This window comes from Diplotaxodon limnothrissa, linkage group LG12 (assembly GCF_057381915.1).
Source record: "Diplotaxodon limnothrissa isolate DT_005_m linkage group LG12, D_limnothrissa_male_GT1.1, whole genome shotgun sequence".
Taxonomy (NCBI): Eukaryota; Metazoa; Chordata; class Actinopteri; order Cichliformes; family Cichlidae; genus Diplotaxodon; species Diplotaxodon limnothrissa.
In genome coordinates, this window is record NC_140607.1 from 36,849,577 (window position 1) to 36,865,889 (window position 16,313).

Below are 16,313 nucleotides of genomic sequence, written 5' to 3' on the forward strand. Positions count from 1 at the left end.
AACGAAATCTCAGGCTCATCAACTTGCTGCACACTTTGTTTCCCGCTTTCATACTGTGGTACTTTATGAGATGGTAAAAATCTCAAGAGCAATCCTATTACAAAGACCAAAATGTTTTTTTTAAGTTAAGTAAATTAAATGCTCAATATCTAAAAGCATGTATACTGCTCAATAACATGCATCCTGCAGATAAAAAGGAGCTTCCTGGTCTGTGTTTGCTTGATGCATTGATGATTTGAGATATGTAGAAGTATCTGAGAATGTCAAGATAGGATTGACAGTAAAGGCTAACTTTAATCGCATAACAAACACACTGTATATACACAATGTTAAGACCCTGACCAGCAGACAGCAGCAGCACGAGGCTTTGGTCAAAGGTAGGAGGCTTCTGCCACTGTGGGCTCGCACAGTTCAGCACGTCCCTCCATTAGTGCTGCAAAGAGTTCTGCTAATCACCACAATTATTGATCTGAAGTAGCGTTTTCCCCCAGCTGCACCTCTGTCCTTCGAACAGGAAGAGACGTATAATTAAGTTGGACCAGAAATACCAGTCAGGTGAACGTATTATTTTATTTGTATGATTTTAAGGCAGCTACAAGTGCAGAAATGTCACAAAGCCTCAAGACATCAAAGATACAGTTGTGCCAGGTGGCTTCGCCCAACTTTCCCTCTCTCTATGTCGACTAGCCTAATTTTTGTCTCTCATAGAAATGACAAGTAAATTAGTCACCATAGTGAGTATCCTAGTCCTAGATACGTTGTGCTTTTAGGCTACTAGCTTGACTTGTTAGTCCTCTGATGATTTAACTGTACCAGAACCAACCCCAACATCCTGGACGATCCCTGTACTTAGCTTCTGTTAGTTTGTGGGTTTTTGAGACTTTCAAAATCAGCTATACTTCAGAGGCTAAAATGTTGCAAATAAATAAACTTTCTGACATCATGTGAGTGATTTAAGATCTCTTCAACTGTAAGCGTGGCACAAACACAGTGAGCACATGCTACACCAGACCGTATGTGTGGTCTGAGGTACGATTTTATGATTCTGATCATCTAACCGCTGCTAGATTCAAAGTCTGCGATCATGCCATGGAGTTATTACGACATTATTGTCATAATAAATAAATAATAATAATAAGTAACAAATAAATAAACACTAAATAAACAAACTTATCTGACAGCTGGAGCAAAAAGTGCCCTGCTGTCCAAAAGCATTTCTAACAAGTGCTGAGAAAAATGAAGCTGTAATCAGCAGAGCGTTAAATGTCCCGGTGCTACCGCCACCGCTGCTGGAGGCTTCGGGGACGGCCAGCAGACAGCCGGCCAAGGTCACCCATCATGTGGAGTCCTGAGCAGCTGCTAACTGTCCTGCACGGCAAACAACGCAGACCACACCGGAACTGAGCACAACTGAGGATGTATGTGTTGCTTACTAACCACTGAAAATAAATATTTGCTTTGGAGAGAACAAAGAGAGGCTGTGGATACATAAACATACTCTATATGGGTGCGTGTGGGATTTGTGGCTTGGCTTCCCCAAACAAACACCTTTTCGCTGACTCCATAAAGCACCGATCATGTGAAGACATTTTGTTTGGGTGTTTCTGCAGGGTGTGTGACAGCAAAGTGATCCTTTAACCTCCAAAACAAGACAGACACACACAGGCCTGACTCATGCCTTTTAAAACCCAGTGGATCTGCACGTCTGTTTCTTATTAGGAACGCCTCACAGTTACCTTACAGAGGCGTTTACATGGTGTAATTTGACTGATGAGGGCTTTATTTGTCACCATCTGCAGATACGTGCCAAGAAAAAGGAGAAAACAGCCAGGAACGGGTGTTTGGTGTGGAGAGGAGCCGATATTCATCTCACCTCTCGTTTACAAAAAACAGTTTGTAAATTTTCAGGTCTAAATTTTAACAAAAAAAATAAATAAAAAATCAGTATCCTTAAATTTGGTAAACTATTGGTCAAACCATTTAATTACAGTGAAATTAGGGATTGTAAACAAAAGTTACTTCGAGCGCTCGTTTCCAAAAACAGGAAGCGCTGCCTGTGAATCATCAGACATCCCGATCCCACGATCCATCTTCCTTTACACTCAAACTGGAAGATTTTAAGCCACCGGAATTGGACTTCCTAATCAAACATGAGCTGCACTTACGTCGTGGCTGAGCGGCTATTTGCGTAGCAGACACACCACTGCAGATGCTGCATCATCTCGGAAACATCGCACAGTTTATTAAAATGCTGACTTGTCTGCAGATTAATATGAGCACTGAGTTTGTAAAGGTTAAGCTGACATACATACGTAACAACTACAAACTGTTTAACTGAGATGGAGATTCAGTTCGTGGCGGAGGAGGGCAAGTGCATGTGACATTTTTCCCCCACTATTTCATGAGTCTTTGTTGATGAACTCCACCACACGGTGATGGTAGTTATCGTTTTACGTGAATGCACCAGTTTCCCGCCCGCGTGAGTTTCAGAAGTCTGGATCTCCAGAGCTAAAGAAGGACTGCCCTGCAAAAGCTGCAGGATGAGACACTGGAGTAGAAGTAACGTCCACGTCCAAGCAGGGGGACAAGAACCTTTTTTGAGAAGCTGCTGAATGATTTACGACCACAGCGGCAACACAGTAAGTCAGCACCAGGGCTAGCTGGTTAGCAACTGCTGAAATTTCAAATTCAAAGCAGGGGAAGTCACGAGCTGCAGATGGCATTATTCACATAGTTAAGATGTAAAAGTTTTTAAAATAAATGCTAAACCTAATCTTCAGACAGCTGTAATACCTGCAGGAGCAGACAAAGTGTGTGCGCGTGTGAAAGAATCATAATGTTATAATCTAAAGCCTGAACAGACAGATGTCTTGATTTGTTACACTAAAATTGTGGCACTCAAACTACGAAACGGTGACAATATTAGTACTTATTAGCCTGATCTGGAAGCACTGTGTGAGAGTAACTAGCAACATGCATGACTGACAGGAATTAAAGTAAGGAATAAACAATTTTACTCAGTAAGGAAACAAATCTTAAAATGAAATTAAAACTCAGTTTGTTATGCGAAACATAACAGTTCCTGTGCAGCTTTCTGCTGTGCAGGAACGCCTTATCTTAGAAGATTTCAGGATAATGTAGGTGAACAAAGCTGTGGTGACACGGTCACGGAGAGGATGTCTCTCTGTGTAGACAGGCTTCATTCATTTGATACTCAAACTCTGGCCATCTTGTTTTGGCTGATCTTGTTTGAATTTGCGCTTCTTCTCAACTGACAGTAAAATCAGATCAGCGTGCACTGCTTTAAGCCTGCTACCAACTAACCACCACCAAGGCAGGTGGACGCGAGCACTTTCAGTGCAGTTTAAAACACTAAAGAGACGTGTAGTTACACGTATTCAAATAGGTCACATGACTTTGATTACATTGGTTATTACATTTGAACAGTGTAACTAGTGATCTATAAAACTATTAGATTTCAAAGTAACCTTCACATCACTATCCTTAAGACAAATATTTCCAGCTAACCTTAGCTGTGTATCACTATGAATGTATGCCAACCAGTAACTAACCAGACACTGCAGCACACGCGTGCCTTTCTGCTCAGGTAAATCATGTTTTCATTGGGTCTTCTGTGACGCTTTGCCTACGCCTGCTTCTCGTACGTCTCGTGTCGACTTCCACGAGACGGCCGATTGCAGCTGCTCCCCAAGAATGCACTTTGAGTGAGGCGAGGTAGAACGAGTAAACACGCTGAGCTAAGCAACAGTAACCAGGACCAAACACATACAGATGTATATAACATATGAGTGACTAATTACTAATGAGTAATTCTTAGGTTTGGGAATCACACCTGTGAGCAACAAACTACACTGAAACAATCGCACCAGTCTCACAAAGGGCTCAGATATTTTTGACAAATCACAAGTGACATACAACAGAAGGAAAACCAGCTGACAAAAAGAAAAAGAAAAGGAGGAACTGATTCTTATTGACCCAAAATAAAGAACACGTTGGGTGTTGAGCAGCAGCACAGAGCAGTATTCAAACAGCCGCAGAGCTCAATAATCAATAATGTTTATTTTAACCTCAGTCTGACCAGAGTCTCAAAATGAAGAGAAAACAGCTCAAGTTTTTGTGCTAAAACAGAATTTCTCATCATTTATTAAACATATAGAGGAAAAAAAGAAAGGGGGGGGGGGTAAGAAAAAAAAACTTAAACTGTTTTGGTCAGTTATCTGGTCATTTTCTCTTTTCACAGGAGTACATGTGTTACGAAAGGCAAAAAATCAAATATAACAAATAACTTCACATTTCAGGCATGCTAAGGTAAAAAGAACCTCAGGAAACACCAAGAAATTCTCCATTCATAATAAACAAAGATAAATATTTAAAAGAGTTGATCCTTGACTAAAATGTGCACACACTGGCACTGATGAAGCATAAACACAGTCCTTGACTGACTCTCTTTTTCTGATATTGGATATCCTGCAAGCTGTGACGGCACGCTTTCTGAAAGAGGCGAGTTGTTGTAAAGCAGACACCTCATTCTGCACTGCTCCTCTGTTTCAGCTGGGATGAAACTCTTCTGCAGCTCCGTTCACATCCTGGACTACCTGTGCAACATGAAAGGGCTGCAGCTACGGTCTCAAGATACAAGCAAGGACAAGGACACTAAAAAAAAGTCAGGAGGACTGAGAAGAGAGAGCAATGATCTGCAAAACCACTGCACCTGAAATTGATTCACAACCGCTTGGTCTTCCTAACTGCACTGATATCTCTGAAGTTTGAACGGCTGTGTGTTACAGTGTAAGTGCTGCCTTAATTTTGAGCAGATCAGAATTATTTTTAAAGATTAATTTCACATTGTCCTCAAATTCTAATTCATTCTACTTTAAGGGATTTGGGGCAGAAGCAAACTACTTGGTAGTAAAGCCACAAACCAAGTGAGTGAGGACACCTCAGGTAGGATGATCAATAATGGAGAAATCTATTTTTCTATTACTCTACAGTATAGTTTATATAATAGGATTTTTTTTAATCAGTGGAGCCATCACATCACATGATGAATATAAACAAGCTGAACGTCAAATCACTGCAAAACAATCTTTAAAATCACTCGTGTTGAGTAGCAAAGTAAACTGAAGCTTAAAGGCCCTCCGATCTCTGCGTGTTTGTTTACTGTAATGTAATTATCCAAATCCAATTTTCAGCCTGCAGGAGTGACATTGATGAGTCTGTGTCACGGTGACACTGTGAAATTGTCCCGCTGACAGCCACTGAAAAGGACGAGGAGCTCACACCGAAAAGGCAAACGGTGGTTTCAAAGCACGGAGCCGTTTCCGTGACCGTGTCTCGGTTGTTTCGGGATTACCGGACAGCAGCCAAGCGGCTAACTAACTAGCTTATGTAGCTCCCCTGCTAACCTGACAACCCGGCCGGCCCGGCTCAGCCTCCGACAACCTGCCGGACTCGTTTCCAGGGCGAGGTCTCGCACGGATAATGGTGTCTTTTCACGTTCTCAGGTGCACCTTACCTTGTCGCTGATATTATCGGCGCTGTCAGGGTCTGCTCCGCCTCCGCCTCGCTTCCTCAGCTCCGTCATATTTCTCTCGTTTCTCCGCCGGGACGTGAATGTGTCACATAAGCCGACTCCGAGGGAAGGGAGGGAGAGTGGGAGACAATCCGCTCTTCGTGTTCGGGTTTTTTCAGCCGGTCTGATTTCTCGATGCCGGTCGAGAAGGTCAGCTTCCCTGAAAGTCAGCCAGTGCTGCTGCACAGCCCCACAGACACTACCGACTCCACTGCGTGTGTTTGTTTATGACCGCAATCCCTATTCTCCTCCTACCGCCGACAAGCTCACGGAACAAGGACAGACAACTTTCTGTAGGGACTTTCAAAATAAAAGGTCTACTTAAAATGTAATTTTCTTGGTTTACGCCTGTTAAGATGTTTGCTTTGGAAATTTAAGCCCTTTAATGGTTTGACGCAGAGTCCTGTTGGTCGGCGTGTGCAGACTTCCTAAAAGACGCTCAAGTTTTGCTCAATAAAGGTTAAAGCATATAAAAACATATCCAAACATCCTAATGTTGTAGATTTTCGTTTTTTTAATCCTATATATCCATTTTCTTCCATTCATTCAATTAAGAGTTGGGCTGGAGCTGCTGACTGTCACAGGTAGAAAGGTTACCGGTCTGTCACAGGGCTAACACAGAGAGAAATCATTTACACTCACATTTACACCTACAGTCAGTTTAAAGTCACATTACCCTACAAGCTCTCTTTCCCTCCTTGGAGTTTATGTTTGTGATCCTCAAGCTCGGTTCCTCTACTAGCAGGGGTTTGATGATTCTGCACAGTTCCCACTCTTCTGTGCAGAGAAGTTCTGGAATCTGCTGGAGCCACTGCAGCTCCTAATGCTGCTGTAAACACCGGGACCACTTTAGACTTTATCTTCCACATCTGCTCCTTAAGCCCCTGGTCCTTCTCTTCCTTTCTTGTGCCTCTTCTTCCAGATATTTTTGTATTTTTCTTTGGACTTTCGGTCTTCTGTTATGTCAACATGAGTTCACCCAACACAGATCTGCCCAAACTGTTGTTTTTATACTGGATCTATTTCTAGTCAAAGATCCTCATTTTTTAACTTCAGAGCTCACTTTAGAAGCACAGATCAAAAAGATTGTCCAAAACTCTTTTTTTTTCTTTAATGAAATTAAATATCATATTTACAGTCAACTTGAGCACTCAAAGCACTCCATGGATTATATAGAATTACCTGCAGAAACCTATGGAAACTTTATGGGTGTTCAAGAAAAAGATAAGCAGACTCCAAAGTAAACCAAGCCTACACCCTGCATTTCATGTTTACCCCTGGAGAAATCCTAGAAGTACAAATATTAGCTGAAGTCAAACCTCGGAGAAGTATAAAAACCCTCACACAAAGCCTGTAGGTGACGCTCATTTAAAGTCGAGCCTTTATTTTGAAGTAAAAGCACCGAGACTTCCGTTGTGCGTTTGTCTGCCTTTACACAGGTCTGCTGCGGTGCCGCACGCTCTCTTTCTCTCTCTCTCTCTCTCAGTCAGTCCATAACGGGCTGACCAGCTCTGCCACATGCTGCGGTAATCTACGACCAGTGAGCACCGGGGTCCTCACTTAGACACACCCCTGCCTGCACTATTTTTGTGGAGACCCCCGCTGGTGTTATTTCCTCTGCTCAGTTCACTAAATGCACTCGGCACAACTTAAAACAAATATTTAAACACAAATCCCTTTTTTTTTAAAAGTAATTTTAAAGTGCTGTTGGTTCGCTAAAAGAAACATTTTTTTCCGCCAATCACCGATTTCAGTAAAATAAAGCTCAGCACCGCAGTCAGTCCTGTTTAGTCTCGTTGTTATCCCGAACAAATCAAGTTAGTTTCACTCCCTCAGTCCCACTCAGGTCACCGTTTTAGCACCAGATCACAACAGCACGTTTACTTTCTATATTTTAACATGTATTAAAACTCTAATGCTCTTCTCAATCCTTTAATCACAATTCTTATCATCACAAGCAGAAAATTACGTAATTAATAAGAGATGCCATTAATTTATTTTTGCTCTACTGATGTTTTATTTGTTGAACTTGAAGCTTCATCAGCAGCTTAATTTTGAAAATGAATTTCTTTTAAATTATTTACAAGATATGGGCCAAGATCATGATTCAAAATGGGCCAGAAGAGGGAAAAAGGCAATAGTGAGTACATTTAAAACCATATGGCTGTTTAATTACTTCAGATTCTTAACAGGAATAACAATAACCATTAGCAAAGTCAAATAATCTGATCACATTGAATCATTTATTTTTTATTATTTCACTGTTACTTTGACCTTATTTATTCTTTCCTTTATTCTAGGTGCTATTTATCAAGTTTAGGAGAGTGCAGTATAGCAATACAAGACTCAACTGACAGTCACGTAGACTTAATAAAGCTCTGCATCAAAGCTTCTGAGTGCCGCCTCTGCTGACAAATGTGACCAAATTGCAAAGACTAAAAGTCATCTAGTCGCAAGTCTAGTTCATATGTATTTTTTCTACCAACTTAGTTTTAGTTCTTAGTTTATGAGCAGCACTTGGCAACAGCGGGAAGGAAGAACTCCTCTTTTCCAGAACAGGAAAAGACCTCACCAAGAGGAAATGAACATAGCTCAGGCAGGCACTGCTGTTTGCTGTTCCTGGGGACTGAGAAGAGAAAAGAGAAGCATGGGGCGACCTTTGACATCAGACCGGACAAAACACAAATTAAAGGAGAGTAAACAGAACTGGAAAAAACACGGCAGCACATAAACACAGCACGAGTGAAAGGCTGGGAGTAAAGACATGCACTCAGTGTATCATGGGAATTTTTTTCAGTTTCTCCTGTCCAGGATTTGGCTCACACTGGCTCTCTAAGGCTACGTTCACACTGCAGGCGAAAGCGCATCAGATCCGACTTTTTTGACCCTATGCGACCCATATCCGGTCATGGTGTGACAGTGTGAACGGCACAAATCCGGTATTTTCAAATCCGATCTGGGTCACTTTGGTATGTGGTGCTGAATCCGATACATATCTGATGTTTTAGAAAGCGACTGCTGTTTGAACGGTCCTGTCGCATTAAATCCGTCTTTTACATCACTGACACAAGACAGACGCCAATTATCCGCGCCGGAGAAGACATCGTGAACGCTTCCTGGCCATCCAGCGTAGATGTTAGTGAAAGTGTTGGGAAGACAACGTTGGAGAAACGTGAACATTTTATTTGTACTGTATAATCTGCAGATTCTGACAGAAATCTGCAGCTATCCTTTGAAACACCGCTCCTCTAAAACAGCAATAAGGGTCATTATTAGGTCAAATGTAAAAAACAAAATAACTTTATAACTTAAAGCAAAATTGGGAAACATAAAGTCTGAAACAAGTCTTTATATTAAGGCCATCAGTCAAACAATACGGTTTGGTCTGGGTCTAAACAGAGTGCGTTGTGTGTGACGTCTTCTTTTGCGCATGCGGCCGCTTTGAGCGTTCACACTAGAGCGCGTTTGCTGTCACTTTTTATTTGTAGTGTGAACGAGCAGACAAAAAAAATTGGATTTGATCAAAAAATCGGAATTGAGCTTTAAGACCTGCAGTGTGAACGTAGCCTAATACATGACCATATTAGGCATATCCTCTCCCTCTGACATCACACAGAACCAAAAGTAGAAAAAGAAAAACCTGACTGATCTGTCTAACCTCTGTGAAAGTAGCGTGTCATGGATGCGTAGGGTCATTAAATCTTTTAAATGTTAAGAAGCTCAGACGTTGCTGTAACTTAGAAACGAAGCAAATGCCTTTGGTGGGAAACAGCAATTTTTTATTGAAATGAAATGAAAAAGAATAAGTACCAGATCTATTGCATTATTGTAACATTTTGGGACGGGGAGGTTACTCTACTGTGGGTTTTTTCTCTCGTAGGATGTAGTGAACACAAATATACAAGGAACATTCAGCTATTACAGATTGCACACCAGATACTGTAGTAACGCAGTCTAATACAAGACCACCAAAATAATCCAGATTTCTCCTTTTTTTTTTTCCCTTTCTTTTTTTGCTTTCGATTAATCCTTAATTATTTTTTCCCCCATAAAGAGTACAAAAGTCCACCCAGAGTCGGGGTCATGATCTGCGGCTTTGTACACAAACCTGTCGCTCGGTATGACCGGTCAAACAATGCCTCAAAGAAAAACAAAAAAAGAATAAATCCAGCAAAAAAGAGAGATAATCTAATGCCAAACATGTACAATGCACTGACACAGAAAGTCAGCTGTGTTAATAGACATGCAACAAGTAACAAAACTTGCTGAAATCACAATAATTATATATAAAAGAAAATCTAAACCCAGTTATAATTGCATAAATACTTTGTACAGTTCATTTATCCGCTGTGAAATGCACCTTTCAGTTAAAACGAAAATCTGCATTCGATAAAAACTTGACTGTTTTTTTCCTCTTTTTGTACACGTGAAGGTGCAAAAGGAATCCTCGATTGATAGAAGCCGACTCGGCCGTTTCAGCTGGATGGTATGATTGCACGCTAAGTTACAGTACAGAAAGGCAGAATGATATAAAGGAGGACAATAACATGAGTGCATATTATTATTATTACAAGGAGCGGTGAGGGTGAACATTAAATGCCTGAAGACTTGTGGGACGTACAAAGAAAGAAAGAAAGCAGCTCTTGAATGCACAGTTTGCCCACAGAACCACAAACCGAGTGAGGGGAGAGGAGATGTGCGGTCTTTAACGCAGAAAGAGCCAAACATGGATTTGTGTTGTCAAAAGATCAAGTTACATTCAACAATATGAAAGCAGATAAAACCTCTGATATCGCTGTCTCAGCGGGGCAGAGAAACATGTTTTTATAGTGTTTGAACTCCTTTGAGTACTTCACATTCTGCCTTTTCAGATGAAATGAAGAATCAAGTCATTTTAATTTCTGGTCTCAAGTAATAAGATAACCGTCGCTGCTCCCTGAGCCTGGTTCTGCTGAAGGTTTCTTCCGGTAAAAGGGAGTTTTTCCTTTCCACTTTCGCCAAGTTCTTGCTCACAGGGAGTCACATCTGATTGTTGGGGTTCTTTGGTCACTGTTAAAGTGACAGTCACTAATCTGATGGCACAAATGACACCCCATAGGTTTGAGTTTGTCCCGTGTTATGTTAGTGCAACAATCCAAGTCCTTTTACATTTAAACAGTTAAGCTGCAAATGAATTTAGACGTCTGAAAAACATTAAATTAATCAACTCTACAATCAAGTTAGATCAAGTCAAAAGGTTTATTAACGTCGAGAACTGAAGGGCACGAGGTTCATTTTATGCTCTCAGTCTAAAGTGTCACATCAAAATCCACTGCAGGAGCAACAAGGATGGAATATGAAGTCATAGCACTGATATAATGGTAGGAAAAGAAACCTACAGACTCGCTCTCCTGCAGCTTTACCCAACTGTAAAATATGCTAAAGAAAAGCGAAGCAAGAATACTCTGCAAGTCTGTCTGGCCTAGTCTTTACCTTTAAAGACAAAACACGCCAAGATTTATTAAAAGTCCAACGGCCTACGTGACTATTTACACCTCCTCCAACGTCCACATATACTCTGAAACATCTCTTTAAAAAGGTGCTTGGCTGCAGCTCCAGCAAGTGAGGATAACGAGTGTTGAGAGCTGCTGTGATAATGCCACAGGGGAGTAAAAATCCAGCAAATCCTCAATAGAAACCAACACTATAAATAAAAAAACAAAACACAGTTCATGAGGAAGTCCCTTTATAGTGTGCATTCAAGAAGCTGCTTTAAAGCTGTACGGTCAAAAAAGAAAGGACACGATGGACGCTAAATGTGCAGTTACGGGACGCATGTGCGTTACTTTTAACCTTTTTACACAAGATGAACCCGATTTTTTTCTCTCTCTTAATAACAAATTATAATAATGCCGAAGGAACCACAAAATGAAAGGAGTGATATGGTTCTAACAAGAAAGATCAAAGTCAAACTGAACACGATAAAGTTTGTAGTCTTCAGAAAGCAGCAGTAACTAAAATTAAAAAAAAATAATCTCCAAATGGGAAAAAAGGACTGAACAGATGACATGTTAAAAATTAAACATCATAACTGACACGAGAAAACAGTTTGGCAATAAAAAAGAGGAAACGACAATCAGAGAGTCAACCTCTCTGTCCGCGTGGCGACGGTTTGACACTCAGAATAAATCACAGGTCTGTAAACAACAAAACGATCGGGAAATTATAAAGAAGTCATTTTGCATAACTAGACCCACTAGTACGGTCAACCCAGAGACATTAATTATGGACATTCATCTCCCTCCCTCCGTGTTACTCTCGCTGTGACTCGTGACGCAGACTACACACAATCGTTTTTCTGTTTTTTTAAAGCCAGGAGTGGTTAGTCACAACGCTATGTTACAGGCATTTCTTTTTACTTCATTGACCTTATCTTTTGTTCTGTGTTTGCTCCTTTTAGAGTTAAAAAGGCCGTGATACCTATTTACACTATCAACAAGTTTTTGTCTTTTATCATCCTGCTGTGAAAGCTGAAGGAGTTTTGCCTGTTTCTCGATCTCTAAGCAAAGATGGTGGATGACTGATTCGTGCGTGCTGCGTTTTTTCCCTCCGCTCCAGGTGAGTGCCGGTGGTAAAAGTGGGGACTGAGTTTCTTTCCATGTTCTTTGTGACCTGTTGTCCTCGTTCACATCCTTTCTCCTTTGCTGAGCTCCGCCGCCGTACTTGAGTCGCTCCCTCCTGCGACACCCTGTCAGTGCGGTACAGTGCACGTGGTTACTGAGGGTTTAAAGGGGAAGGAGTTTCGGGAGATGCAGAGGGAAGTCGGATAGAGGAATGAAATGCTTCCCGGGTCCTCAGGAGGGGCTTGTTTTGGGGCTGGCGGCGGGTGGACGTGGAGCTCAGTTTCTGCAGCCGTCCTCGACGCTTCGCTCATGCTGGAGGTTGTAATAACAGTTCTGACAAACACGCACAGGTGACGAGATCTTCAGCCGTTTGATCTCTGATTGGAAGCGACTGCACCTGTGACACGGGGGGAGATAAGGGGGAATTTCTTTCACAGTGCAGAAGAGAAATGAAGATGATGCTGAGTATTTTAACACATTCACTGACGTGAGCCATGATTTAAACCGTTAGAAACAAACAAACAACCCCAATAATCTTTTTTAAACTCACACAAAATCAGAGAATGAAATATTTTATTTGCATAAGATCTCAGAAACCTCAGAGAGGCCCAGAGACTTGACAGCAACCCCTTGGCAACCTCCAGCGGGTGATTGCTGGAGATAGTGAAACTTGGAAAAAGTGAGCTGCAAAATGCACAGCCTGTTGCTGTGCAATGGTAGCGTGCACAGCAAAAACACACAAAGGACCCCAGATCGAGCCTTGAGGAACACCAGAGCCAAAATCTGACAAGGCTGAGGTAAAAAAAAAATGAAGTGCAATAAAAAAAAAAACCTGTGTGGGTTAAAGCATGTAAGCACTGTTACTTCCATTAAAACTTCAAGAACTTTAATTAGAATTTATGTACTGGTAGTGTGCTGATACTGGTACCAGAAGAAATGGTAATGGTTAATTTTGCATCTCTGAAACTTACATTGAGTCTGGATATACTTATTTATACCTATAATGGTATTTTGTTCTGACACTTTCTGATATGACAATGACATATAAAAGCATGCTTAGGTGGAAAAACTGCAGAATAATGATCTTACTTCTGGCAGAAGAGCTGTCCGCAGTTCCTACAATGGTGGCGTCGCTCAGTAAGCGAGAAGCGAACCGTGCAGCCGGAGCAGCTGTCCACCACCTCGTCCTTCACCCAGTGGTCTGCTGCCGAACGGCCGGGCTGGTCGCTGACCGACCAGCTAAACACTCTGCCACGGCCGTCACCTACCAGGATTTTACTGTGGTCCCTGGAGAGAGGAAAGCCCAAAGCGGGAGGGAAGAAAGAGAAAAACAAAACAATTTCATATCTTATTTTCAAAAATATTTGCTTGGACTGAATAATATATTTTCAAAACAAGACATTCTTCAGATGTGCCAAAGGAATACGAGCGTTTACAAAAAGAAACTCATTTCCTGTTTGTCGGTTTGGTTCGACCCGGCTCTCTTACTTGGAGATGGCGAGGGAAGTGATCTCGGCTGGGTGAGCGTTGTCCTTGCGATCAAAAGCCGTGTGCATGGTGAGCTTACTCCGGAAGACCAGCTGGCGCTCCCATCTGTAGCCTGTGAACGCACAAAAACAAACACTTAACTAGCAACATTTTAACGTGAGTCATTAGATCAGCAGACTAATCCTATCTATTTGTCGTCTCCCCTTCAATGGCAGAATAATCACTTAGAACATGAAAACACAGCGTGGTTTTTGCAGCTGCTGGACACCCACCTGCCCTGAGCTGGTTATATGTCCGTGCCTCCATGGTGGAGGGATGCAGCGGCTGAGGCACTGAGCCCTGGCCTGAGTGAGCTGGGTGAGCACCTTTAGTTTGGCCCTCAGAGTAATTTACAAACACGAATCCGTCCTTCTCGTCGATGCTGAGGGTGTCTGACCAGCGGTGAGAATCGTCAGAGCCGCTGTCCATCGACCAAGATGCTCCTGCTCGGGCCGACGGACCTTAAGGGTATTAATCAATGGAAAATTAGCAGGAACAATAACTTTTATCAAACTAAGGTTCTTATATTAACAAGTAAAAACAAACATCAGTGTTGGTAATCTACAGGGGTCGTATTATTGCTCTATTTCTATGACCAGAGATTCTGGATTCGATGTTTCAGCCTCACAGCGGAGCCGCTGCTGATCTCACGCTCTTCAGGAAGTGAGCATCAGAGCGCAGCAGCTAATGAGAGCAACGCAGCACATGCTGCTCACCACAGTTCAGCTGACACCGATGATAAGATTTAAGTTTTAGTTTTTTGCTCTTGCCTGACAACAGAAACTGAGATATCTTTCAATCTGAATGTCCTCATTGACTGATTTCAGTCTGACTGACATAGACAATGGAGGGCAAAACGCTGCTACGCCTTTAACAATAGTGCGAGCTGTTCACTCCAGTAGCAAACAAGTGAACATGTGTTGTGCTTTGCTTACACGTAAGATAATTTTAGTGTTAGTTCTGGATCTGAATGTGTGCTCATTCAGATTTTAACACAGCTGGTCTGTGCTCAGGGAGGTTTGTTCACCAGCTGGGAGCTGTACTAATCCAGCTTTCATCCTCATCTACAGAGATGTGAAGACCTTTCTCATGTTTTGGGGCCATGCACAGCTGGTCCTTCCATCTAAAAACCAGAATGTTATTAGCACAGTAGCTCATCCAGCTGACGCCCATCAAAATTCACAGGTTATTGTCGGTAAAATGACAATTGTGACCTTGACTTTGAGCACAACGACCCATTAGGTGATCAGTGTGTGTTTGTTGAATGACCTTCTGTAAAATACTGCAGGAAGAGTAGCAATTTTTGCGGACGGACAAATGGATGACAGACAGCTCAGCATCGCAAAAGCTCATTGGTTCTTTGGCTGAAGTGGTGTGTAAAAAAATTGCTCTACACAACCTGTCATCCACCCATTCACACACACATTGACACACTGGTGATGGCAGCTACATTGTAGCCACAGCCCTGGTGCACTGACAGAGGCGAGGCTGCCGGACACTGGCGCCACCGGGCCCTCTGACCACCACCAGTAGGCAACGGGTGAAGTGTCTCGCTCAAGGACACAACGACCGAGACTGTCGGGGCTCGAACCGGCAACCTTCCGATTACAAGGCGAACTCCCAACTCTTGAGCGATCGTCACAATCGCCCCATGAACACGAACTTATATCTAAGTACCTCTGGGTCTGTGGACGGTGCTACCCGGCTGGCTGCCTCCACCTGTTGAGGGGTTGCGTGGCGCTCTGGGCTCTTGGCTCAGACTGGGCTCGTCTGCATCCGACTCACTGCTGTCATCATCACCATTGTGACTCTCACCGCCCTCTGTGAGACCAAGATAAGTTTGTACCTTTCTACATTTTTTATAGTGACATGCATTGTGTGATTTGTGTTCTGATGACTCAATCTAGCAGCTCCAATGAGCTCATTTATTTCTATTAGGACTCACCAATCTTCTCGTCAGCGCAGCAGTCAGGCACATCTGGCTCTACAGGCTCAGGAGCAGGTGTTTCTGGTACCTGGAGGAACTCCATTCTCCAAAACTGTGAGATTTAGCACAAGGAATACTTTTATAGAATAGAATAAAATAGAATAGCTCTTTATTGTCATTGTTGCAAAAACAATGAAAGGCAGTTTGGCATCTCTTCATGTGTGTGAAGTACACAATAGTGTAAGTGTTTACACAATAACACAGACAATATTTAATATTTTTAGAGTTAAAAAGTGAAAAAAATGACAAGCGTTCTGTCGTTATAATGCTCGACTGTTACTCATTTTATAACAGCACAGAAAACACGTGTTTGAGTTGTAACAAGCGACTAATAAACTTAAAGAGGGATGTGTATCCACGCGAGCTCACCCTCACAACGCCGTCTGAGTGCCCGGTGACAATGACGTTCTGCGTGTCCCACTCGTTCATCTCCGACACGCAGCAGCAGAGGATCTGCTGGCTGCGGCCAGTGAAGGTGTTGGCGCTGGCGATGGGGCTGCCGTTGATGCTCCACACGTGAATGTAGGTGCCCGCGCAGGACACGATGTCCCCCTGTGCAAACACAAACACACGTCGTGTCGTAAACGATCCAAACTACACCCAC

At 42.5% G+C, this 16,313-nt stretch overlaps 2 protein-coding genes across 2 annotated transcripts in view; both read right to left on the reverse strand.

Annotated features, from left to right (window-relative positions):
• Window positions 1–5,797, reverse strand: part of cds1 (CDP-diacylglycerol synthase (phosphatidate cytidylyltransferase) 1) — a 30,494-nt gene extending 24,697 nt beyond the window's left edge. Inside the window, exon 1 of the mRNA XM_085367560.1 lies at window positions 5,537–5,797. Within this exon, the coding sequence (XP_085223686.1) occupies window positions 5,537–5,605 (69 nt within the window). The 5' untranslated portion in view covers window positions 5,606–5,797. The remainder of the gene's footprint in view (window positions 1–5,536) is intronic.
• Window positions 5,798–9,360: 3,563 nt separating this feature from the next.
• wdfy3 (WD repeat and FYVE domain containing 3) overlaps window positions 9,361–16,313 on the reverse strand; it is a 123,614-nt gene continuing 116,661 nt past the window's right edge. Inside the window, exons 61-67 of the mRNA XM_085367561.1 lie at window positions 16,079–16,261; window positions 15,668–15,761; window positions 15,400–15,543; window positions 13,956–14,183; window positions 13,684–13,795; window positions 13,285–13,482; window positions 9,361–12,592 (exon numbers count right to left, since the gene is read on the reverse strand). Of these exons, the coding sequence (XP_085223687.1) occupies window positions 12,472–12,592; window positions 13,285–13,482; window positions 13,684–13,795; window positions 13,956–14,183; window positions 15,400–15,543; window positions 15,668–15,761; window positions 16,079–16,261 (1,080 nt within the window). The 3' untranslated portion in view covers window positions 9,361–12,471. The remainder of the gene's footprint in view (window positions 12,593–13,284; window positions 13,483–13,683; window positions 13,796–13,955; window positions 14,184–15,399; window positions 15,544–15,667; window positions 15,762–16,078; window positions 16,262–16,313) is intronic.